Genomic DNA, 27284 nt, shown 5'->3' on the forward strand with positions numbered 1-27284 from the left:
ATTCAAATGCCCATCAATGATTGACTGGATAAAGAAAATGTGGTACATATACACTGTGGAATACTATGCAGCCATAAAAAGGAATGAGATCATGTCTTTTGCAAGGAAATAGATGAAGCTGGAAGCCATCATCCTTAGCAAACTAATGCAGGAACAGAAAACCAAATGCTATATGTTCTCTGTCATAAGCAGGAGTTCAACAATTGAGAACGCATGGACACAGGGAGAGAACAACACACACCAGGGCCAGTTGGGAATTGGGGGTGAGAGGAGGAAGAGCATTAGGCCAAATAGCTAATGCATGCAGGGCTTAAAATCTAGATGATGGGTTGAAAGGTGCAGCAAACCACCATGGCACATGTATACTTATGTAACAAACCTACATGTTCTGCACCTGTATCCCAGAACTTAAAAGTAAAATTTAAAAAAAGAAAAACCAGAAAAACAAAAAAGGAAATTTTTGTTGCCTACGTGACCGTACGCTAAGTGCTAAAGTACAACCTTCTGAGAGGGCGGTGCAACTCAGTGGTTGAGCAGACTCTGCATCGGAGTGCTTGGGTCTCAGTGTGATTCTGCCATGTACTGGTTGTGTGACCGTCAGCAGTTATTTACTCTTAGCCTCAGTTTCCTCATCTATAAAATAGAAAAAAATAATACTTAACTCATTAGCTCATTGTGAAGACTAAATAAGCTAACATAAGTATCTCCAACCTAACAGCAGTAATAATTTCCGAAAATCAGACTTCTAGATAAAAACCCGGAGCCTGGCCAGGCGCGGTGGCTCACGCCTGTAATCCCAGCACTTTGGGAGGCCAAGGCGGGTGGATCACGAGGTCAAGAGATCGAGACCATCCTGACCAACCTGGTGAAACCCCGTCTCTACTAAAAATACAAAAATTAGCTGGGCGTGGTGGTGCACGCCTGTAGTCCCAGCTACTCGGGAGGCTGAGGCAGGAGAATTGCTTGAACCCAGGAGGTGGAGGTTGCGGTGAGCCGAGATCGCGCCATTGGACTCCAGCCTGGGTAACAAGAGCGAAACTCCGTCTCAAAATCAAAACAAAACAAAACAAAAAAACCTGGAGCCTTTTTGACATTATTTTAAGGAAGAAAAATGTGAATGTGTAACGAATCAACCATCCCTTCCCTCTAAGCAATTTCTTAAACTGCAACTTAACACACAAAAATTTGTATATATACGTAAACTCACATTAAGATGTTAAATGCAAAAAACATCCCTTCTTGATCACTAAATAACACTTACATTAATGCAGGAACTTCATGTTTCATATGCAGTGGTTCCAACGAACCACTGCAATCATTTTTTTTTCCGCTTTGGTACCTTCTCTACAACTTTCTTCAATGCATTCCGAACACTATTTGGAACTCCTTGTTCCAACTTATACTTAGCCCTACGCAAAAGCAAGTGTTAGATATGAAAGACAGCAAAAAATAGGTTCCAGACCAGGACACAGCAACAATGAAAGGATCACACTGAGCAGGACGGTGAGAGCTTCTGGGCATCAGTAGCATCCTAAAGAGCACCTCTAAAGTGCACCTCTTCTTGTTTTTTCAAGAGTCAATGTCTCACTCTGTTACCCAGGCTGGAATGCAGTAGCGCAATCACAGCTCACTGCAGCCACAAACTCCGGGACTCAAGTGATCCCCCCACCTCAGCCTTGGAGTAGCCAGGATTACAGGCTGGAGCCACCATAACCTGCGATCTGGGCTCACTGCAACCATTGCTCCACCCCGCCCCCACCCACTCTCCTTGCCTCTCGGGTTTAAGCGATTCTCACCTCAGCCTCCTGAGTAGCTGAGTAGCTGGGACTACAGGTGCACACCACCATGCCAGGCAAATTTTTTGTATTTTTAGTAGAGACTGGGTTTCACAATGTTGTCTAGGCCGGTCTCTAACTCCTGGCCTCAAGTGATCCTCCCATCTAGGCCTCCCAAAGTGCTGGAATTACCGGCATGAGTACCCACGCCCAGCCACTAATTGCACTTTTTAAAGGTTTATACTGGAATCTCAACTCTCACCAAGGGTATTCATGTCATTTTTTTTTTTTTTTCTGCAGACCGTTTTTTGTTGGTGGTGGTGGTGGGTTTTGTTTGTTTTTGAGACGGAGTCTCACTCTGTCACCAGGCTGGAGTGCAGAGTTGAGATCTTGGCTCACTGCAACCTCCACCTCCAAGGTTCAGGCTATTCACCTGCCTCAGCCTCCTGAGTAACTACAGGCGCATGCCACTGCATCAGGCTAATTTGCGCATTTTTAGTAGAGAGGGCATTTCACCGCATTGGCCAGGCTAGTCTTGAACTCCTAGACTCAAGTAATCTGTTTATATCAGCCTCCCAAAGTGCTGGGATTACAGGTGTGAGACACTGCCCGGCAAGACCCCCATCTCTCTTAAAAAAAAAAAAAAAAAAAAAAAAAAAAGTTAAAAAATGTTGTAGTGAGTTTTTAGGATGTGAATACATATTTATTCCCTACATAAACATCAACTAAAATATGTCAAAATGAGGATTCTTGTTTCTGTTTTTGAATTATGGGCATCCCAACCTATGAATCTCCTTAAGAGAGGAAGGGAAAAACGTTAAGTGTGGGAAAAGCCTTTAGAACAAGCCTGGCCAGTAAAGGTTTGCTTCATTATCAGTCTGGGTCATTAACCTTGTCAATAGTTGTATTCTGTCATTCATTCATTCATCCCTTCCAAAAATAGTTTTGGAAAATTCACTTCAGGCCAACTTCTGTTGCCAACCTTGAGGGGACGTGGTAAACGAAATACGGTCCCTTCCTCCGAGGCGCCAACATCTTCGCGGGGGAAATGCAGACCGACTGTGCCGGGTGCTTCCATGAACGCGAGGCTGAGCTGGCGGCAGGGGCTGACTTCGGGAAAAGCCGGGCCCGGGTGGGAGGCGGGAGCCTCGCGCAGACAGCGAGGGATTCGCACCCTCGGTCTGCCCCGCGCAGTCGGGCGCCGGAAACCCTCCAGGCCCCCGCCGGGCCCGAGGGAGCGGGGTGCGGCTGGATCCCACAACACCAGGGCCCCAGGGAAAGACGGTGAGTGCATTCGGTTTGCAGGAAAGGTCTCGCGTGTGTTACCTTGGGTGAGGAGAAGACATGATCGTATTGTAACTAGGGGCCCCCAAGGACTCTGTCCCGCGTGCGAGCTGCCGCTGTGTTCAGTGGGCACTGAGACCCCTGAGAAGGCCTCCAAACCAACGTGGAGGCAGCAGGCAAGGGAAGCAGCCGAGAAAACGAAAGCGGACCGCGCCGGGCTGGAGCCGCTCTGGGGCGGCGGACCAGGGCACCGGCGAGCTGGCGGACGAGTTGGCTGCGGCCATCCGGCCGCTGACTTCCGTCCCGGAACCGACTTCGCGCGACCACACCCGGCGATGCAGAACTCTGTCAACTGACATTCTGAGGCCCCGCCCCCGGAACTCCGGGCTGGAGGTCCCCGCCCCGGAACTTTGTGTCGCTGGCACTAAATGCAGAGGTTCCTCTAGTTGTACACGGACGCAACTGTGAGGTGACCTAAACACTTCCGGCGCGGAAAATGGCAGCCGCCGTTGTGGACTCACGTGTGAGTGCAGAGGACAATCTGAAAAAGACCCCAAAGAAGATGATGAAAATGGCAACCGGAGCCGTAGCGTCGGCGCTGGAAGAGGAGGGCACAGACACTTCCGATAGCGAAGGTAAAGTGGTAGGGCTGAGCTTTGGTGTCTAGGAGGAGAGGCCAGGCTGAGTTCATGTCAAGCAGCGCTAGCCACCCGGGTTTTATCTTGGCACCAAATCGGAGCAGCGACTTTGGCTTAGTGAGGAGGCTTGGGGAAGTCGTGTTCGTCAGAGAAGGAACGCTGTCAACTGTAATTTTGAGTTTCCACATTCTTTTACTAGGCATTTTCAGGGTCACTGTTATTAATTATAATAAAATGGGTGAAACAGCTGCAGCTACCGAGAAACTTACAGCAGCAAAGGGTGAAAGGAAGAGGGTACTTGAAAACAGGAGTAGGGTGGGTCTCACAGGGTGTAAGAAACAAAAGGTTAAAAGAGGTAACAGGAAGAAATCTCGTGTACTTGACTTTTCTTGTGTGGTAGATGCGTGCGTGATTTAGAGACTAAACAAAAGTAAGTGAAAGAAGAGGTTGGTAGTTAAGGTCGACTAAAAACTGGTAGCGTTTGATAACTATGTCTCTCAGAGACGCTTGACAATAAAACATGGAAGGATGAGTTTTGAGGCTTTCAACCATGCTGTGTCTGTTGCTCCTCTTTACATCATTCTTGGCACCAGCTTCTTAGGTTGCAAGGAATTGCAGATAATCCCTGACTTCCTACTGCCCAGTTATTGCTCCTTTGTACTAGCTGATACCCATAAAACAGAGCTATTCTTTTATAACATATTTCTAATCATGTCTGCTGTCTGCTTGAGATGATCCAGTGGCTTCCCATCTCAATATATAACATCCAAAATACTTAGCCTGTATGATTTGGGCCAGGTTGTCTGTTGTAGGCCATTCTGCCCCTCACGAACCACTAACTTATCTAGCCATATCGGTGTGCTTGTGTTTGTTTAACACCCCAGTCATGCTCCCACACCAGGGTTTCTGCACTTGTTGGCTCCACTGCCTAGAATAGGTTTCAAATGTTTGCATGGCTCTCCCTCACTTCCTTCAGCCTCTGATCCAGTCCCTGACCAGAGAGACTTGTCCCTGACTACCCTATCTAGTGTACTACCACTACTCTTCTTCCTGCCTTCCTTTCTTCACTTTTTGACTTATTGCCCTGCTTTATTTTTTTTTCAACCCTGCCCAACCATTTGATGTATATATTTGCTGCATATCTTTCCCAACTGGAATATAAGTTCCATAAAAGTAGAAAGTGCTGTATCCCCACTTCCTATTGCCTTGTGGGTCCGTCTCCTGCCACACTGTTAAGGAAAACAAACTATTTGTTGAGCAGAAATTAGAACTTTTGGTTCTGATACTTTTTGAACTCATTAGACTAGCTTGAACAGTATTGTTCAAAAAAGGAAGGGTACTGTGTTTGGAGCAAAATGTCAGTACTGCTTACAAATTGGTTCTTTTTTCTTTTTGAGACAGGGTCTTGCTTTGTCACCCAGGCTAGACTGCAGTGGCACAAACATGTCTCATTGCAACCTTGACCTCCTCCCCCACTGCCCTCCAAAGTGATCCTCTTGCCTCAGTGCCCCCAAGTAGCTAGGACTACAGGCACATACCACTGTACCTGGCTTTTTTTTTGGTAAAGATGGGGTTTTGCCATGTTGCCCAGAGTGGTCTCGAACTCCTGGGTTCAAGTGACCCACCCATTTCAGCCTCCCAAAGTGCTGAGATTATAGGCCTGAGCTATTGCACCGAGCGAAATTGGATTTTTCTGTTCAAGTACTGGATAATTCCAAGTTGGAACTGTTCTGATGTGTCAGTGTATTATTATAAATGCTGATTAGGTTATAAGGTTCTCTTGCTATTATAGATTAAGAAGGTTTTTGGCTAATATGGAAACCTGATTTATCTAATTCAATTCAATGAACAATTGTTACGTTCCCTCAGGTTCCAGTCACCTTCTAGGTGTTGAGGATACAAAGGATGAATAAAAGTCTGCATTAAATTACAATTTTAGGAAAGACATTAAACACAGGACTGTAACATAATGTATTAGGTGTAATTAAAAGGTCATTTTCAAGATCATCATTCAATTTAGGAAAGGTAAGGATGAAGACAGAAATCCATATCCTCTGGAACCCAACCTAGGCATTGCTTACTTGTATCTTAAATGTATTACTGATAATATTACTATGTTATCATTATATTAACATGTCTCTCTCCTTATAGAGATAAGTTCCCCAAATGTCGAAACCATGTCTTGTTTATTTTCACAGGGTCTTCTTTGCATATTTTAGTATTCAGTAAATTGTTTTGTTGAATAAATGAATAAGGTGGCATTCTGTCTGGCTTTAGAAGAATGAATAGTTTCTTTTGGCCTGGGAGCATAGAGCGCAGTTTTCTCAGACATAAAAGCATATACAGTGGCATGCAGTCTCTTAAAATTCATGGCCTATTGCAGACAAAGTAATCTTCTGTTATGGCTCTAGTTCAGAGAAGTGACTAGAAGTAAAACTGGAAACTGGTTAAAAGTAGATTATAAAGGGCCTTGTATATTTGTAGGCAGCAGGGAGCTACGAAGAACTTTTAAGCAAGATGGTGACAGACGTTTATAAATACTGCTGCCAGATGGTAACTGCCAAAGAGTTTGTAGGCAATTTTGCAAAACCACGTTAGGATCTGCACTAGGAAAGGACAGTGAAGACAGAGAAGGGCCCCACTTGAAACATTTTTTAGAAAGAAAATGTTCAGTTTCCCAAACAGCCAACTTCCATGAAAGTTTGTAGCACCATAAGTTTTGGGCATACTACAGTGTTAGAGGAATTTAATAATAACAATAGTTATATTTTTTGAGCTTTTCTAGGTGCCTAGTTCTTTTCTGAGTTCCTTATATATATATCACCTCAGAGAATTCTGACAGCTCTTTGAGACAGATACTACTGTTATCCTCATGTTACATTGAAAAAACTGAGACACAGAGGTTTATAACTTGCTACTTCTGTATGTAAGCTAATAAGCAAGTTGATAAATGATACAACCATTATTGACATTTGATTGTAGAGCTTATGCTCTTGACCACTACCTTAATATGGTTGAGAAATCAGGAGGACACAGATAATAAAAAAACTATCTGGAAAGTGAAAGGGCAGGGCCATTGAATCCAAAGAAAGAAAGGATTGGTAACAAGGAGACTTTGGTATTGAGACAAAGTTTTCTCCCTCCCACTCAAGAAGGTTTTATCACCAAGGGATTTTTTTTTTTTAACTTACCTGCTAGTAGTAACTTAAACCAAGGGATATTTTTGTGTTCAGATTTCTATAGCACTTCTTCCAGTGTTTATAACCAGAGTATTCTTTCCTTCCTTCCTTTCTCCTAAAATCCACGTTATTTCTGGAAACGAATTCTGATGTTCACGCAATCGTGTAACAGGTACCTGTGTTGGCACTACCTTTCAGAGTGACTTTGTGCTAGTTATTTACTATTATCTGCCTCAGTTTCCTCATCTACAAAATGAGGATGATAATAGTGTCTGCTTCAAGATTGTTAAGATTAAATGAGTTTATATATGTTAAGCATTTAATATTTGGCACATGGTATCCACTCGTAAATATTAGTGATGATGACGATGTCTCTTCTAATCTAAAAGAAACTACTAGTCCTTTCTTTTTGCCAAATAAGCTTTCCCACCTTTGGTAACGTGGTGTTTGTAAGCTGGAGCTCTCCCCAGAGAAGAGGTTTGAATTACTCTAGTAACCCTGTAAGGTAGCTGATGGCATTTCTATTTACAGATAAGAAAAGAAGCTTGGAAATAGTGTTTCCAGTACATCATTGCTTCCTAGTAGAAAACTGTTACCTCCATAGGTGCAGGATGTTATCTGTTATTCCAGCTGTTATACTCTAACCATTTGATCATGTATTGATAAAATTCAAGATCAGTGGTAATGATTTTGATAACGATTGTGTCTGCTTGGTTGTGCCATACACATCTCAAACTCAATATTTGCAGAACAATTTATAATTTTCTTTGTCAAAGCTGCTTCTGTCTCTAAGAAAGACACTGCCATGTACTCCCATCCAAGCTGGAAACACAAGCGTCATCTCTTTTTTTCTGACACGGAGTCTTGCTCTGTCACCAGGCTGGAGTGCAGTGGCGCAATCTTGGCTCACTGCAACTTCCTGGGTTCAAGCGATTCTCCTGCCTCGGGACTACAGGCAAGCGCTACCACACATAGCTAATTTTTGTATTTTTTTTAGTAGAGATGGAGTTTCACCATGTTGGCCAGGATGGTCTCAATCTCTTGATCTCATGATCCACCTGCCTCAGCGTGAGCCACACCCCAGCATAAGTGTCATCGTTTACTCTTCCTGTTGCTTCCATATCTGTTAGGTTTAATTAATTCATTTACCTATTACTACCACTTGCCTGCATCTCTCTCTTTTTTTTTTTTTGAGACGGAGTTTCGCTCTTGTTACCCAGGCTGGAGTGCAATGGCACGATCTCGGCTCACCGCAACCTCCGCCTCCTGGGTTCAGGCAATTCTCCTGCCTCAGCCTCCTGAGTAGCTGGGATTACAGGCATGTGCCACCATGCCCAGCTAATTTTTTGTATTTTTAGTAGAGACGGGGTTTCACCATGTTGACCAGGATGGTCTTGATCTCTCGACCTGGTGATCCACCCGCCTCGGCCTCCCAAAGTGCTGGGATTACAGGCTTGAGCCACCGCGCCTGGCCTTTTTTTTTTTTTTTTTGAGAGGGAGTTTTGCTCTTGTTGCCCAGGTCTCAGCTCACCCCAACGGCTGCCTCCCGGCTTCAAGCGATTCTCCTGCCTCAGCTTCTAAAAGTAGCTGGGATTACAGGCATGCACCACCACACCCAGCTAATTTTGTATTTTTATTAGAGACAGGGTTTCTTCTTGTTGGTCTGCCTAGTCTCAAACTCTCAACCTCAGGTATTCCACCCACCTTGGCCTCCAAAGTGCTGGGATTATAGGCATGAGCCACCACACCTGGCCTTGCATACATCTCTTTTGTTTACATTAGTTCATAGGGGATTTATCTGTTGGGCCTGTCATTGCAGGCTTATTCCCTTCAGTATGTCTTTTAGGCAAGCTTCTTAAATCATCAATGTTGGAGGACCATTCTGGTTTTTGTTTTTTAATATCCAATCTGTCATAGACAGGTGTTTCAAAAAAAATAAATGAGAAAGAATAACCAGAAACATGACCACATTGTTGGACATCATGGTAATATCAAATTGCTATAAAAGTTTCTAAATGCTTACTCTCAATTTATGAATTTACAGTTGATTCTGCTTACAGTAATGTTCAATAAAGTTGCAGGAAACCCTGAATTTGTGAACCATTGCTTCTAGGGGAAATACAGTGTTAGGCTCCTGTGAGCCTCTGGTTAGAACATTTTTATCAATTTTTCAATACATAATCTTGTCTTATTTTTTCTTTCTATTTATTTGTTTTTTGAGGTAAGGTCTGGCTCTATTGCTCAGGCTGCTGCAGTGCAGTAGTGCAAGCTTGGTTCACTGTAACCTCTGCCTCCTAGGCTCAAGCCATCCTGCCACCTATTTTTGGAAGAGATGGGGTTTCACCATGTTGCCCAGGCTGGCCCTGAACTCATGAGCTCAATCTATCTGCCTGCCTTGGCCTCCCAAAGTGCTGGGATTACAAGTGTGAGCCACCACACCCAGCCTTATGTGTGTTTTTGTTTAAAGACAGAAAAGACCCCCACTTGAAATGTTTTTCAGAAAGAAAGTATTTGATTTTCCTTGGCCACACACAGGGGCACACACCTGTAATCTCAGCACTTTAGAGGCTGAGGTGGGAGGATTGCTTGAGCCCGGAGTCTGAGATGAGCCTAGGCAACATAGTGAGACCCTATCGCTACAAAAAAATGGAAAAAGCTAGCTGGATGTGGTAGTGTGTGCCTGTAGTCCCAGCTACTTGAGTGGCTGAGGTGGGTGCATTGCTTGAGCCTGGAAGGTAGAGACTATTGTGAGCTGTGACTGTGCCACTGTACTCCAGCCTGGGTGACATAGCATGACCCTGTCTCAAAAAATAAAAAATTTAAGCTGGGCGTAGTGGCTCACACGTGTAATCTCAGCACTTTGGGAGGCTGGGGTGGGTAGATCACTTGAAGTCAGGAATTTGAGACCAGCCTGGCTAACATGGTAAAACCCCTGTCTCTACCAAAAACAAAACAAAAAGAAAAAATTAGCCTGGCGCGTGGTGGTGCATGCCTGTAGTCCCAGCTACTTGGGAGTCTAAGGCATGAGAATCACTTGAATCTGGGAGACAGAGGTTGCAGTGGGCTGAGATTGTGCCACTGCACTTCAGCCTGGCTGTTAGAGTGAGACTCTGTCTCAAAAATAAATAAATAAATAATTTTTATTTTTTATTTATTTATTTTTTTAATTAATTAATTTATTTATTTTTTGAGACGGAGTTTCGCTCTTGTTACCCAGGCTGGAGTGCAATGGCACGATCTCGGCTCACCGCAACCTCCGCCTCCTGGGTTCAGGCAATTCTCCTGCCTCGGCCTCCTGAGTAGCTGGGATTACAGGCACGCGCCACCATGTCCAGCTAATGTTTTGTATTTTTAGTAGAGACGGGGTTTCACCATGTTGACCAGGATGGTCTCAATCTCTTGACCTTGTGATCCACCTGCCTCGGCCTCCCAAAGTGCTGGGATTACAGGCTTGAGCCACCGCGCCCGGCCAAATAAATAATTTTTAAAGAAAAAAATCTGAGATTAACGAAAAAGAAAAAAAAGGAATTACTCAATTTTCCTTTTTTTTTTTTTTTTTTAAGGCAAAGTCTTCATCTGTTGCCTAGACTGGAGTGCACTGGTATAATCAGGGCTCACTGCAGTCTTGACCTCCTGGGCTCAAGCAATTCTCCCACCTCAGCTTCCCAAGTAGCTAGGACCATGGGTGCATGCCATCATGCCCTGCTAATTTTTTATTTTTTGTAGAGTTGGGTCTCACTGTGTTGCCCAGGCTGTTCCCAAACTCTTGGGCTCAAGTGATCCGCCCGCCTCGGCCTCCCAAAGTGTTGGGATTACAGGCATGAGCCACTGCACCCAGCCTTCAATTTTTCAAACCATGAACTTTAATGTAAACTCACAGCACCATACATTTTGGGCATCGTATACTCGTTGATGAAGTGGATAATAATTATATTTAATATACTTTGTTGATTCATTAACATGTGAACTCATGGCCAGTAACGTGCCTGAACAAAGCTTATCCAACACATATTTTCTCTGAAAGGCCCCTTGCATCCTGGTGCTTAGGAACACCGCACAACCCTTCAGCATGCTTGGAGGCCATTTTAAACATTGCAATAACCAAGGAAAAGCACAGAAATGGAAAAATGCAGCACGAAATAGACTATAGGAAGAACACCAGTTTACAGTGAGAAAGTTGAAACAAGGCAGAGTGTTTTCTTCTACACCCTCAGCTAGGAGGTGTGCATGTAGGGAGACTCCAGTTCATCACTGCTTTAAGCATGTCTGTGAATGACTGCGAAAGTACTATGAATATTGATTTGGGGTTAGAAGTACCTGTTACTGAGTTGGTGAATTCTCAAATACAGAATCCACAAGTAGCAGCGACTGACTGACTGAATCTCCTTGTGAACTGGCAACAGTCTGCATACCCAACCTATATGATCTAACGACCACTGCTTACCTCTCAGGGCTCACATCTTGTCATTCCCTAGATGGCTAGTGTCATAGCATTCTGAACTAGTTTCTTGAATACACTCTGCTCTCTCTCTTTCTAGTTGTGCTTATGTCTCTTTTTGTTCTCTTTTACTTTCTTCTAACCAGCTTTTTTCTGTCCTTTAGATTTCAATTTATAAATGTCTCTTTTACTTTGTCTTTTACAGCTTACCCTATCTCTGCCATAGAGACAAATAATAAAGGGTCATATATTTTACTTATTATTTTAAAGATAATTTTTTTCTTACTAGATTTTAGAGACAGGGTCTTGGTGTGTCACCCAGGCTGGTGTGCAGTGGCATGATCATAGCTCACTGTAACCTCCAATTCCCATGCTCAGGCAATCCTCCTGCCTCAACCTTCCAATGACTGGGACCACAGGTACACACCATGGTCCTATGTGTGCACACCACAATGCCTGGTTAAACAGTTCTTTATTTAATAAATTTAGTAATATAGGTCTATTGGTTAAAGATGGGACATTTCTTCTTTGGTTTAACCCAGAATTTGCTATTTAATATAAGAAATTGCTATTTTCCTCTCACAAAACTGAATATTTCTGTAAAGGTAACCCATGGAGATGGATTTTCTAGTCAGGTAGTTGTATACATGTGGTCTTGGTTGAACTACTAAGTTATCAAAAACTTTTAGATGATAGTACTGAGAAACTATAAAGGCAGAGGCTTCAGACCTGTAAGGAATTAGTGTGTAAATTATAAATATATTTAAAGAGTACTGGCTTGTTTTATCAGGAAATTGAATCAGACAGTTATCTTTGAATTTTACCTGAATTATAAAAATTGATAGGGATGTGCCCTATGTTTACATTTGAAAAACTTCCTTTATTAAGACCCTACTTCAGTTTCTTAGAAAACACACAGATACAACCCCTATGTTATTTGAATTTTTTTTTCTGTTCTTGCTTTAATTTCTTTAGACATACTGTATAAGAAAGGTAGAAGAGGGCCGGGCGCGGTGGCTCAAGCCTGTAATCCCAGCACTTTGGGAGGCCGAGGCGGGTGGATCATGAGGTCGAGAGTTCAAGACCATCCTGGTCGACATGGTGAAACCCCGTCTCTACTAAAAATACAAAAAAATCAGCTGGGCATGGTGGCGTGTGCCTGTAATCCCAGCTACTCAGGAGGCTGAGGCAGGAGAATTGCCTGAACCCAGGAGGCGGAGGTTGCGGTGAGCCGAGATCGTGCCATTGCACTCCAGCCTGGGTAACAAGAGCGAAACTCCGTCTCAAAAAAAAAAAAAAAAGAAAGGTAGAAGAGTGTGCTTTCATGAGAACAAAACTCAAGTATTGTTTGTTAGACTGTAGAAGTTTCCTAAGTTCTGTGGGGATGGAGACCTTGTCACTGTGATGACAGCTACATCTTAATTTGGCATAGAGCCTGATTCATGGTGTAGTACTTGATGTCCATTTATTTATTGAATAAATTAGAAATTTCTCTTAACATGATTTTTTAAAATACTCTTCTCATATACTACTAGATTATCATGGAGGTGAAATTAGCAGTTATATATGTCACTTGAATAATAGCAAAATGACTCAGATTGAATTTTTGGTGAATTGTACTCTCAGTACAATTTGAAATTTGATCATAGTAAAATTGAAGGGGTTCATGAATCAGATATACAGCAGGTGAATGTGGAAAAAACAGCACTCAGTATGCTTTTCTCTGTTTTCTCACTCAACTACTCAACAACAATCATCACGGAAGATTTCTTTGATTAAATGTGTATGGATTCCTTCCCACACACCAAGCAAGTAATCAGTTCTGCAGTGGATACCAACTGTTTGCTCTCCAGTTCATTTCAACATTATCTACCTGGAGGTAGTGTCAGACCCCACAGATTGAGGGCTCCGCCCCGTAAGACTACCCGAACTCTTCAGATACCAGTCCTAAATCCAGACCTCTGGAACTTCTGACTGGCTTGACTTAAAATTGGAGTTCCCACAGTCTTCCCTTTGGGTTCGATTAATTTTCTAGAGCAACTCACAGAACTCAGGGAGACACTTAAGTTTATGGGTTTTTCATAAAGCATATTACAAAGGATACAGATGAAGAGATGTTGGGGTGAAGTATAGGGTGAAGGAGTGTGGTGCTTCCATGCCCTCCCTGGGTGTGCCACCCTGCAGGAACCTCCCGGAAGCTCTCTGAACCATGGTTTTGTGAACCTTTTATGGAGACTTCATTACATAAGCATGGTTGATTAAATTATTGGCCATTGGTGATTTGTTTGACTTTCAGCTTCTCTCCCTTCCCAGAGGCTGGGAATGGAGCTGAAAGTCCCAAACCTCTAATCCTGTCTTGGTGTATCTGGTGACCAGCCCTGATCCTGAAGCTGCCTTGGAGCTACCAGCCCTCAGTTGTTAGCATACAAGAAGACACTCTTTTGGAGATTCCAAGGATTTTAGTAGTTGACCAAATACATATTTCACAGTATCACAGAAGGTAAAGTGCTACAGTCTGCATTTTAAGTAATATAAAAATGACAAGTGTTATAGAGGGGAGGGTAATCCCCTAACTGAGTTATCCATGAACTACTCAGATTTATTGACTTGATACCTTGTTAGAAGTTTAGGTACAATATATACTTGGTTCTTAAGCTTGTAGTCTTAAAAAAAAAAAAAACCCGAACAAACAGAAAAACAGCCTCCCTAGACAGTAAATCATGTCAAGTGAAAAAATAAGAACAGTGGTTGATGATATCAAGTATGATAAAGGGTAAGATGATAGCCTCTACCTCTGAATTATCCTTGAGCTACTCAGATTTATGGGAAGTTCAACTCTAACTAGTCTTGAGCTTGTAGTCTTGGGACAGGGTGCGGGGTTTGGTGGTGGAGGGGGCGACGGGAAGCTTCTGTTGTCTGTAAATCAACCCAGGTTAAAAAGAAGAAGCCTTGATTGTTGTCCGGGGCCATGATCTGATTTACTCTTCCCTCATAAAATGTGCCCATATGACTATAAAATTGTAAGGAGGATCATTTCCGGTTTTCCAGGGAGTGAAAAAGCCTGAATTGTTCTGGTTACGTATCTGAAAAATGGCCATCTACTTATAACACAAGACTTGATAACAATTCAGGTTAGAAGGTCCTGGGAGATATCCCTTCATTTTTTATAAACTACAATGCTGTACTTAGGATATAATAACCTATCAGATAAATGTGCTTTTCATCAAACTGTAGCTTATAGCCTCCTTTATCATTTAAGTTACTTAAAATAGCAAAGGAACATGCCTAAGAAATGAAGTATATCATAGTCCTACTTGAGTGGTTTAGCAATTTATAAGACAGGTTCAGTTAACAGACTGCTTCCAGGCTCTGTCTGTTTTGGCTTGCCCGATAGCACATGTAATCTCATTTGACAGTGTTTTCCCATGGTAGCACTATTATTTTATTTTTGGTTATTTTTATGGAAACCTGGGATGACTTCATTTTTTTCAAAGATACATTTTTTTTTAAGTTTTAAAGCATCAATTTTGAATATTCTAAATTTAATAATTGGCAGGAAAGACCATGTGGCATGAGCAGAGCAAGTGATTTACAACTGAATGGAGAGCCGTAGTTTTATAGAGCCTTGAATGACTAGGGGGATATATATACTTAGGTAAAATCAGAATGAGGATGGGGAATAGACTATTCAGGTTAACTGAGGCTTAGTTAGAAATTTTTTAAATTCAAGCTTTATTAAACTATGTTTTAAAATATTTAATGAGTAGCTACATTAGCTCGGGCACACATTAGTCCAAATTGAATCTTTGATGCAAAACTTTGTAGTGTCTCAGAAGTCCGACAGCCCCATTAGCTTTGCCGGTTTGACTTTGGGCGTGTTTTTAACTTTTCTAAGCTTCAGAATCATCACCTTTGTAAATAGAGTAATAAAAGCAACTCATGGACGTGTTATTAGATGAGCTGGGTGTGGTGGCTTACTCCTGAATCCCAGCACTTCGGAAGGCTAAGGTGGGATGATCAGTTGAGTCCAGGAGTTCGTTAAGTGAGACTTCACATCTCTACAGAAAATTAGCTGAGTATGGTGGTGTGTGCCTGTAATTCCAGCTCCTTGGGAGGCTTAACGGGGAGGACTGAGTGAGCCTGGGAGATGAAGACTGCAGTGAGCCAAGATTGTGCCACTGGATACCAACTGGACATCAGAGTCTCTTAAAAAATAGAAAAGAAAAAGTGGTATGAAATGATAATACATAAAAAGTGCTTTGTAAATAGTACCTAGCTCTAATTGTGTGTTAGCTCATTAATATTATCATGATTTTACAGTACTTTGAAAAGGTTGTAGGACAGAGACATTGGCCACTCATGAAATAAAGTAAAAAGTGGCCTGCATGTGATGATCATGGCATACAGGATATACACTATAACAAGACTTAGCACTTTTTTTTGCAACTGAATCTCACTATGTTGCCACACTGGAGTGCAGTGGCACGATCTCAGCTTACTGCAACTTCCAACTCCCTGCTTCCAACTTCCAACTTCCAACTTCCAAGCAATTCTTCTGCTTCAGCCTCCCTAGTAGCTGGGATTACAGGCATGCACCACCACACCCAGCTAATTTTTATACTTTTAGTAGAGATGGGGTTTCACCGTGTTGGCCAGGATGGTCTCAATCTCCTGACCTCGGCCTCCTGAAGTGCTGGGATTAAAGACTCGAGCCACGACGCCCGGCCAGGCAGCACTTTTATAATTGAATTCACATTCATTTTCCCTCTATTTCTTGGCATCCTTTTTTAAGCTTTTGTGATCCTCTCTTCTCTGTTCTTCAGGTTCTCAGGATCTCTGTCTGTCCTCTGATTACTGATCATCATTTATTTAGTGCCTACTCTTGTGACAGGTCTGAGCTAAGTGCTTTTCATGTGTTATCTCATTTAATCATCCAGTGAAGTAGTTACTATTTATATCCCCATTTTATTGATAAGGAAACTGGTACACAGAAGGATTGGGTAACTTGCCTAAAACTATGCTATTAGAAAATACTGGAATCAGGACATAACACCCAAGTCTAATTAAATAATCTGTGCTTCTACTCCCAGGCCATAGCTCTCTAGTTATCTAAAGCTTCTCATTTAACACCTCACTGAATTCCAGATTCCCAATACCAGAGGTATTCTTTCCTTGTTTCTTTCTCCTTCTCTACCACAGCCACAAAGAAATTCTCATGTGTGTGTGTGTCTCTGTGAGTGTACTTCTGCATATGTATGTGGTGTGTAACCTATTTAAGTGGTGCTTACTATGGGGTAGACACTCAAAGAACTTTATATATGTTAATTATCATAAAAACCCAAACAAGTAATAATCGTTTTATTGGCATTTTTACGGATGAGGAAACTAAGGCAAAAGACTTAATGTCAGAAAAGCCAGTTAGATTTGTGTTTGGAGTTGAGATTGAATCCTGGTAGCCTATTTCTTTGTCCCCTACTAACTGTCCTCAGTCGTGTTTTTACCAGGAGTTCTGTTTGACTTGGGCAAATTTTGAAGGTGTGAAGGAAGCTAAAGGTTAACCAACAGACTTGCTACTTTCAGGTGGCCTTTACATTGTAAAAGAAAAGCTGTAATAGAGAATGTTTTTAGAAGTAAGGACTCAAGAGAAGTGCTAGGAGAGAAAAAATTCCAGCTCTTTGGCCGTTTACTAGAAGCACACACCTGGAGTATTAACTTTTAAACTACTTGGTTTTCAGCTTGGAATTGATGTGTATTGTATTTCTTGGATCATAAATCACATTTTTATGAAATCCCAATCTTTCTTTATGCCCAATTATTTTTTCTTTTTTTATTTTGAAGCGTTTTTATAGTATGCAATAATGCCCAATTTTTACCATCTAGTTCTCAAATGTTTTGTTTCAGCCAGTCTCATCTTTGTGTCATTTTATAAATATTTCATCATCTTTAACCTTCCCATGCCTTTGGACATGCTGATTTCTTCTGCCCGGGGTGCCAATAATATGATTATAATACTAATTTTGATTTACTTACAGAGGACTGACTCAAATCTAGGTTGTGTTTGGTTCTAGGTTCAGAGATCTTGCCATCTGATCAGCTGGCCTGGGTTATGGAATCTTACTTCCTTGGCCTCTTCCTTTCTCTTGTCATTCAAATAAACTTTTGCATTGCCCTTTAAGAAACAACTTGAATATTGTCTTTGTAAAATTTTCTTCTTCATTGTTTTTAAGAACACCTACAAATCCTATTGCAATTTGGCTATGTAATTTATCCACCCTACTAAACTCCTGAGTTCCTCAAGGAGAGAAATCTAGATTTAGATTTTTCCTTTGTCCTTTTTTGCCCATCACACATGAGTGCTCAGTGAATGTTGAGGGACTGTGAGTCTTCTTAAAACTTTATCACAGACCAAGGAAAATGGCTCATATTAAAATGCGCACATTGAATGAAGAACCCCCGCAAACAGGCTTTGTGTGAGCAACAAGGCTGTTTATTTACCTGGGTGCAGGCAGGCTGACGCTGAAAAAAGGGCAAAAGGGCTGTGGGATAGGAGTTGGTTTTAAAGGTTGTGGAGGAGGCAGTGGAAAGTTCATAAGTTTAGGGCGGTTTTTTGCAAGCTGGAAGGGGGTCTGTAGGGTGTGGAGTCTTGAGGTTGGCCAAGCTGGGAGGGGGTTATAGGGTGTGGCCAAGCTGGGAGAGCCTCATAGGGTGTGGTTGTAGGGTGTTGGCCAAGGTCAGTTAGGAAGTCCAAAGGCCTTGTCAGTTGAGGCTGGAACAGAGTAAGAAACTACAGAGAATGTCTCAGAGTTAAGTAGGCACCGCAGGGATTGATCATTCCTTCCTCCTTCCTCTTTCCGTGGTCTTACGGCATTTCAGGTTTTCTAGTTCTGGAAGGCCTCCCGAGGTGGTTGTGTGGTTAATGAGGGTCACCATGCAGTTCACTGCTCGGTCAGACCTTACAGCTCACTTTCCCTCCAGCAGCTCACCATTTGTATCTCTGGTCAGGGAACAGATGGCAGGTTTGAAAGGGAGCTGGAAGTTTGGGGGAAAAGGCAGCAGGAGATGAGAAATGCCTTATGACTACCTCAGTACGTCAGAGGTTTAGCCCTGCTCTGTTCAGTAAGGTAGCCTCTAGCCCCATGTGGTTTAAATCTAAGGTAACTCAAGAAAATAAAAATTCAGTTCTTCAGTTGTGCTGGCCGCATTTGAAGTGCTCAATAGCCTCTTGTGGCTGTGGCTACTGAGCAGCTTTGATAGAGAATCCCGCCGTGATTGGAACTTTTAGTCATTACCTCAGTAAGCATCCTTTGTAGACCTTTAATTTCCAGATTTTTATAGTAGAATGCAAAATTAATGTTTAAGGCAACACACAGGACTTCAAAGGCGTTTTTCATTTAGTGATTTCTATCTAGGCCCTTAGACACCTGGATATATCTGCTTCTGCTGTTACACATCGGTGAGTAGAAAATTTTTAAAAATCTCATTTAACTAGGATATAATAATATTTTGAGCCAATTCTATTTTCTGATTTGCATAATGATAATCTTTGGTATCCTAGAAGTAAATCCTGTTTTTTTTTTTAGTATGCTGAGAGACTGAATTACTTTGCAGTTTTTAATTTGTTTATACTGAATGTCATCATTTGCATTGGCAATGAATGCCTGATAAAAAACCTCTGAGATAGAGATTCTTTAAGAAAATAATAAAATAGGCTGGCGGGGTATCTCATGCCTGTAATCCCAGCACTTTGGGAGGCCAAGGCGGGCAGATCATGAGGTCAGGAGTTTGAGACCAGCCTGGCCAATATGGTGAAACCCCGTCTCTATTAAAAAATACAAAAATAAGCTGGGTGTGGTGACACGCACCTGTAGTCTCCATTACTGGGGAGGCTGAGGTAGGAGGATTTCTTGAAACTGGGAGTGGAGGTTGCAGTGATTCGAGATCAGGCCACTGCACTCCAGCCTGGGCAACAGCAAAACTCCATCTCAAAAAATAATAATAATAAATTAAAAACCACGACTTAAAGGAATTCTTCTGGATTTTTTTTTTAATTGGTGGGGTGAGTGCGGGTTTCTATAAAATGGTGCTATAAACTTTTCATGGATTTAATTCTGTATTCCTATTACGCATGTTGTAGTCAAGCTGGATAAGGAAAGCACCAAAGAAAAATAGCCATGGTTTTGAAGTGGAGAATTGGAGTGGGTTACACAATCAGAAAGTGTTTTGGCTTGCTTTGGTTGCCTTTATAGTACCATTGAAAAACATGAAATCTGCAGCAATTTGTGTGTGAATACATCAGGATGAAACACTAGATGTCAGTGTTGCAGTTTTGACATGCTACCAGAAGCTAGTCAAGATCTTTCTGCTTTTAATCACCATGATAGTTTTTATTGACCCAAACTTTTAGGCCATCTTGCCTCTTTACATTTACTTATTATAGGAAGCACGTTTTCTAAGAATTGTTTATTTTGTATTAGTGTCTGTGTAACACTACTGACTCTGAAGAGTAAAACATATGTAGTATTAAAATAATATATTTTGCAGCTAACTATATTCCCCAAAACTTGATTTCCATATACTTTCCAGGGCACACTGGTCCTTTGGAGATGCTTCTTGGGGAAAAGTTTTGTGGCCCTGGAATAAAACATGAAGTCTTTTATTGAATTGGTTAATAGTGCTGCCAGCTTTTAATTCAGATACCTTTTGTTTTTAGTGTTATGAGCAATAATAAAGTTCTTTATTATATATCAACTATATTTGTATGTTAAAACCTAGACTCACAAATGTGTTTAGGCTTCTTAAATTGGCCCAGTGTATAAGATACAGAAAAAGATTCAAATTAAATATTTTCATTAATTTTTTTCTCTTTATTAAGAAATATGCAGCTCTATTAGCGTGACAGAATTGCAAGTGATTTCTTGTTTTTAACATTTTCTTTTATACTGTTAGCACTTTGTTTTATGCTTTCAAAAATGTGAAATGTCATTTTCCTTTTTATGTAATGTTCAGTTAAATTTTTGAAGATACTTTGTTTTTACTCATGCTCGAGGTTCATTTTTATTTAGGCATGTTTTTACTTGCTGCTTTCTAATTTGTTATAAATTTTTACTTGAAATCTATTAATAGTTTTCATCATTTTTGTTTTATGAATTTTCAGCACTGAAAAAATAAACATGCAAAAATAATGCCCAAATTGCAAGTATTATAATCAGTGCTAAAAGTCAGGTCTTCTCATGGGTAAAAGTCAAGAGAGTAGAGGGGATCACTCTGAAGGTTACAGCTGACTGTGGACTCTCTTCCATTTACTTGCTCACAGCAATAGCTGATACAAACGGCTGAGAGGATGTTAAAGGCAAATTATGAACATTTTCTTGAAATTATTTAAAGAAGACGCTGAGCCTCAGAGTTGAAAATAGGTAATTTTGAAGCAATAATAAGACCCAATCAATAGACGGTAGAAGCAGCAGTTATGGTTCTGATGCTTGGCTTTGGTAAGGGCAAATGGACCCAGAGAAGCCTCACTGAAATGCTGCAGTGCCTTTAGCATATGGAGTTCTTTGTAATCCTCTGCATTTAAGTGAAGGTTCTGATTTGGGTGGGAGGAACAGAATTGAGTAAAGTAAGGAGCAGCAGGAAAGCTGCTTATGCCTTGATCTTTTTCTTCTAGGGTTTCTTTATATAATATTTTATCTTAATATTTAAAAAAAATACTTAAACTACTAATATTGTTTTGTAGAGGTACTTTGGTAGGAAAAGTTTCAGGTAATGGCATTTTCCATAAGAATCTTTTGAAATTTAACTATTTCTGGAGTCATCCAAAGAAAGCACAATTATTTATCCAAAGTCATCACTGCTAAATGGCAGCTGTTTGTATATTACTGAGTTTTCTTTTTTGTTGACTTCTCAGCCTTTTTTGTTACCTCCTCTTCTGCTAATTAAAAAACACTCAAGTTACTAAGATTGTCTTCTTCGAAGTATTTCCTAATAAGTTCTCTAGGTTTCTGAAGAACAGAAGCTTTCCAGAAGCTCTGGATCATAGAGATGCATTCATACTATGCTGGGTGCTTGCGCTCTCATTGTTAAAGTGCACTTCATTTAAGAAGTTGAAAGCGTGAAAAGTTTAAATTACCCAGAGCTGCTCAGCAGGTTGATTTGCGAGCCAAGCCACTTTCTGGACTATTTATTGTTTCTAATAATCCTTCTCATCCATTTGAATTTTAAATGATGATAGTTTGCTGGTAACCTATCGGTGCTTTTTTTGGTGGCTCTGTATGATAAAAGTCAAAGGTACACTTAGACGTTTGTATCTTCAACTCAAAACTTGGTATTTTCATTCAGTCACTCAGCACTATAGTTGAATCTAGTATGTTGGGCACATCATTAAATAATTTTTTTTCAAAAATGTTAAAATGCCCAATTTTCTAATGTTATATGCAGATTCTTTCACATGAGGCTAATTTTTAGTTTTAGGCCTTTTATTCTGCACACAAATTCAGAATTTTAAATATCTGGGACAAATCCCTTAGAAGATTTATTCTGGTAATGCTGTACCATTTTCTTATTAAAGTCTTCTGTTACTTTAATAGTCTTCATTAGCCTCTTCCATTAGTTTAGTGATGCAATTAAGGTTCGTGTACTTGAACACACCTTGCACTGACTCCATGTCAGCATCTGTCACCACTTTGGCAGTAGGGACATGGCAGAGGCTATTGAATTTGTTTCTGCTGCCTGGGTCCTGAGGTTTTCGGTTTGTTTGTTTGTTTGTTTTGTCCTGTCACTAGGCTGGAGTGCAGTGGCACGGTCCTGGCTCACTGCAACCTCTGCCTCCTGAGTTCAAGCAGTTTCTTGCCTCAGTCTCCCCGAGTAGCTGAGGCTACAGGCGCGCGCCACCACATCCAGCTAATTTTTGTATTTTCAGTAGAGACAAGTTTCACCATGTTGGCCAGGATGGTCTTGATCTCCTTACCTCGTGATCTGCCTGCCTTGGCCTCCCAAAGTGCTGGGATTACAGGCGTGAGCCACCATGCCTGGCTGGGTCCTGGGTTTTGAAGCTGCTGTGACATCCCCTGTCTATGGCTGGGCTAGGTCTCTAGGAGCTAATAACAATGGGATAGATGGTTCTATTGCTTTTCATCATTACTGTAGCTGTGGGACTCAGAAAAGTCCCCCCCTTGCAAAAATGGGGATGGGCAGAGCTCCAGGAAGGGTTCCAGGGGTTTGGCAACCTCTGCCTAGGATATTAAAGTTTAATTTGGTTTTACTCTTAGGTTCTACAGTAGGAGGATCTATAATAGGAAGCTGTGGATCAGAATATGACTACTTTCATTCTGATGAGGAAGCAATAGAAGCTGACAATGAGGGTGATGCTGAGCCTCATGACGAAGAAAATGAAGATGACGCAGAATCAAATATTGGGACCAATACGGGCTGGGCAGATGCCATGGCTAAAGTCCTCAACAAGAAAACTCCTGAAAGTAAACCTTCTATTCTGGTCAAAAATAAGAAGCTGGAAAAGGAAAAAGAAAAGTTAAAGCAAGAAAGACAAGAGAAAATAAAACAGGTGTGTTCCACCAGTCGTCTTGCAGATTAGATTGTTTGTCTAGGCTGGTTGTTATCTTGACTGAACTCTTGCAGTGTTTGTCCAACTACCATTCCAGTTTTTAACTTGCTTTTTATGTGAAGGTGGATAACTAAGGTTATGTTTAGGAATTTAGTCTAAATTACTCCATTGAGCATGTTCATGTTTTAATCATCTAGGCAAAGGCAAAGTAATGGAAATGTAAATGCTGAGGAAACAAATACTTTTTGATTTTTTTTTTTTTTTTTAAATAGAGACGGGATTTCACCATGTTGGCCAGGCTGGTCTCGAACTCCTGACCTCAGGTGATCCACCCACCTTGGCCTCCCAAAGTGCTGGGATTACAGGTGTGAGCCACCGTACCCAGCCAGTTTTTAAAATCAAGAATTATACACATGGCAGTGATTCCTGAGCCTATTTTATTTGTTTTAGCTGTCTGTATGCCGACTTTATTAGGTTTTGAACTAAGAAGCATGTTAGTTACTTTTTGCCAAAACTTACTTTATAATAGGAATCTGCGAAGATGTCACAACTCAAGGATTGGTTGCAGTTCTGAAAACTGATTATTTCAATGTTAGATACAAATCAGTGTTGGATAAATTTGAATTCATTATGCTTTTGTTGAACTACGGGTGATAGACATTAGACTAGATATAATCTATTAATTAAAGGCCAAAAGTTGGACATAAATTTCTCGTATATTATAAGAACTAAAAATAAGGTTTTCATATCACTGTACTTGATGATCTGTGTCTAAAATACTTGGTTACTAAAACACACATTATTAGGCCGAGCATAGTGGCTCACACCTGTAATCCCAGCACTTTGGGAGGCCAAGGTGGGTGGATCACAAGGTCAAGAGATTGAGACCATCCTGGTCAACATGGTGAAACCCCATCTCTACTAAAAATACAAAAAATTAGCTGGGCGTGGCGGCGCGTGCCTGTAATCCCAACTACTCAGAAGGCTGAGGCAGGAGAATTGCATGAACCCAGGAGGTGGAGGTTACGGTGAGCCGAGATCGTGCCATTGCACTCCAGCCTGGGTAACAAGAGCGAAATTCTGTCTCAAAAAAAAAAAACACACACACACACACACACACACACACACACACACATTATTTTTTAATGAAAGAAAATAATTTTCTACAAATGTACTGGCAGCATGGAAGTACTGATTCCTAAAGTTATTTCATAGGTAAAATGAAAGAAAAATAGGTTTGAATAGGCATATATTTTCTTTTATGTTTACCGTCTCCTTTTCTTGTTTCAAGATGAATGTTTTCTTTGTTCTTAATTCTGGTTGCTCTGTGTGAAAGATGGAAATTTTTAAGCGTTGCTCATAGAAACACAGCATACTGTTATTAATTCAGTATTCTCATTGTGTTTTATTTAAGATACGTTTTGTCTTTGAATCTTACAGATAGCTTTTCAACTGAAAATTTGAATCTTTGTTCATTATCTGGCAAATGCTAGAAGAGGCTTCAACAATATCAGAATCTTTGATTTCCTCTGGTCCCAGAGTTCTAGTGAGGGTAAAAACACTTTGAAGCCAAGAGGAATGAGTCTGTAACTCTGCTCTAGGCCAAATCTTTGAGTGCTAGAGATGATACTGGCTCCATAATGTGTGAACATGCATGTGTTCATACCAGAAAAAGACACAGCAGCTACAAATGTTTTTGGTGTATATTTCTTAGAAGAGTATATGTAAATTATCATTTCCTAATGTTAACCATTAAGTTTTCTAGTGTATCAGCTACTTATTTCTAATCATAAATACAAAAATAAATTTCAGAGTTAAAAGTGCTTCAGGATTAAGCATACCTATTATCCTTTGAGTACTGAATATAATTTAAAATGGACTGTTTCAAACTTAAAAGGAAGATTTAAAAAAAAATTCTGTCATAATCTGACAGTGAATTTCATGACCACTAAAATTAATTGTCTGATTTGAAGACGAATCTATTTCTTTAAAAAGCTATCAGGCTAATCTTTATAGTGAGAGCAAGAATTTTGTTTTACTGTGATTAGACATTTTCGTTAATAAAAAATGAGAAATAGATTAGTAGAAAAAATAAATAGATAAAAAGAGAAATTTTAATAAAAATGTCCTTATTACTGGCTTTGATGCTTTTGATGCTTGCCAGCTTCTTGGTGATTAATTCATCATATCATTATATTTGATATTTCATTCAATGTTGGCCTAAAAAGGAGACATGAACAAGCAATATATCAAATCAGATTCCTGGGACCAGGATACTACTTAAAGACAAGTTCAAACTAAATTATGTTATCCATGGGATTTTCTTATTTCCCACCTCCCCTTCTGCTTCTGTACAGTTTGCTACAGTTTATAACTGATATGCCATATATGGCAAGAATACTGGTCAGATATGCTATGAGAAGAGAAATGGATTTAAATGATCTTGTGCAAAGAAATACTAGTCATCGTATAGGTATCTGGATATGATGCTGTTCTTTTAAAAGTGATACAATTTCCTAATAATAATTCTGATGACTGAGGAAGTCATTTTCTGAAAGTAAAGATGAACTTACAATTTCCAAAGAGTGTAGTTTGGAATCTTCTTTATGCTTTCCTCGGATGGTCTGCCGATGGCAGAGCAGGCCTGTGGCTCCCTCATACCCTGTCTTGTACTGCCTGGCCAAATATGCTGGCAGCTCTCCAGGCCCTGCTGTCAGAGGCCTGACAGAAACTCACTTTGTGCCTCTCGTATGACACGCTGAGTGCTAACCACAGGCTCTTGAAGCTGAACCCCGAAAATGGTGTTTTTTTTAAAGTCCCAATGACAAAGTAAGCCAGAATGATTTATTACCTTCACCCTTTCACAGAGTATCATACCGATGTTTGCTGCACTTTCAGAAATATCTAATATTCTTTCACATAACAATATTTATAACACAGCGTGATAAGAGGATGGAGTGGGAAATGATGTGCAGAGTAAAGCCAGATGTTGTCCAAGACAAGGAGACAGAGAGAAATCTGCAGAGAATTGCAACGAGGTAAGGCAGTGTTTTTGTCCTTTAAAAAATAAGTGTACTAAAGCTTAGTTACGATTCTATTTTTGACCAGATTTGATTCTTAACCTCAGCCTTCTTAGAGCCAAGTGATAAATATCTAAGCTTGCCTGTTTAACACTGAGTTAAACCAAAGATTTTGCAGGTCTCGTGAGGCAAGAATCTAATGTGCTAAGTGTATATTTGGTATGAACCTATTTTGGATCATCTTGTTTTTATAGTCGCGAGAACTGTGTAATAAGACCTCTTACTGCATTTCTCTTATGATGCCTGTCTAAATTTATGGCTCTCGATGATTTTTATCTTGCATTATATTTATGACATAATATATTACACATTATAGCTACTTCATGCTATCTTTTTACTCCGCTTATTTAACCGTTGGCACCAAACATTTACTCATTGCCCTCTGTGTCCAAAGATAAATAGGGGATGGTGGCTGCTGGGTGGTCTTTGCCTGGTCATCTGTAGAATTACAGTCTCTTTGAGGATAGAATTATGCCTGTGTGTTGGGAACATAGAGCAGAAGATTGTCTGGGAGAGTTTGAGAAGGCATTACAGAGGAGATAACATTTGAGCTGCTACTAAAGAATGTAGCAGTTGTACTTGGCAGAATTACTTTTAAATTCCTGTTACCTAAGTTATTTTGGTCATTTTCTAATCCATCTAGATATTACACAGTGTGATAGCATGGTGTGGTGAATAAGGACATGAGTCATAGGGCCAGACTGCTAGGTTCAAATCCTAGCACTGGCTCTTACTAGCAGTGTATCTCTGGGCATGCTACTTAATTTCTTTTTCTCTCAGTTTATCTGTGAATAAGTATACTATACCTAGCCTATAGGGTTTCTCTGATAGTTAAGTGGATACATGTATAGAACTTAGAGAAGTACAGGATCAGTACATGAGAGTGACTGCCTCCTTAAATTTTATGTCCTGGGCACCTCCCTTTCCTCACCCTAGTCCAGTCACTGCTGTGAAGGGTCTGGAATTTTACTCCCCTTGTAAGTTTATAAGCTAGGCTGTGAAAGTTTATCCTGGACGCTCATAGAAGACAAGACACTTTGGGTCAAAGACAAAGGACTTTATTACTCATGGCAAAAGCAGTAGCAGAGCTTCACATTCCCACTGTTTCCTGTGTCCCACAGAGGGAGTGCTGGTGTCCCAGATGGATGCCTGCATGTGCAGTATGTTGTGTTATAAGAGTTGGAACACTGTGCTTGGGAATCTATCACTTTTATACTGATTGGTAACTAGCCTGCTCTTTGTCTAGGGGAGACATTACTTCATTCCTCAAGGTCACTTTCTACAAACAGCCCTGAGAAATGGTCTGGATAAAGAGCAGTCAGGTGCATTCATT

At 40.7% G+C, this 27284-nt stretch overlaps 1 protein-coding gene across 1 annotated transcript in view; it reads left to right on the forward strand.

The window, feature by feature from the left end:
- Positions 1–3470: 3470 nt before the first annotated feature.
- RRP15 (ribosomal RNA processing 15 homolog) overlaps positions 3471–27284 on the forward strand; it is a 51972-nt gene continuing 28158 nt past the window's right edge. Inside the window, exons 1-3 of the mRNA XM_039463448.2 lie at positions 3471–3694; positions 22579–22871; positions 25812–25909. Of these exons, the coding sequence (XP_039319382.1) occupies positions 3556–3694; positions 22579–22871; positions 25812–25909 (530 nt within the window). The 5' untranslated portion in view covers positions 3471–3555. The remainder of the gene's footprint in view (positions 3695–22578; positions 22872–25811; positions 25910–27284) is intronic.

This window comes from Saimiri boliviensis, chromosome 14, assembly GCF_048565385.1.
Source record: "Saimiri boliviensis isolate mSaiBol1 chromosome 14, mSaiBol1.pri, whole genome shotgun sequence".
NCBI classification, from domain to species: domain Eukaryota; kingdom Metazoa; phylum Chordata; class Mammalia; order Primates; family Cebidae; genus Saimiri; species Saimiri boliviensis.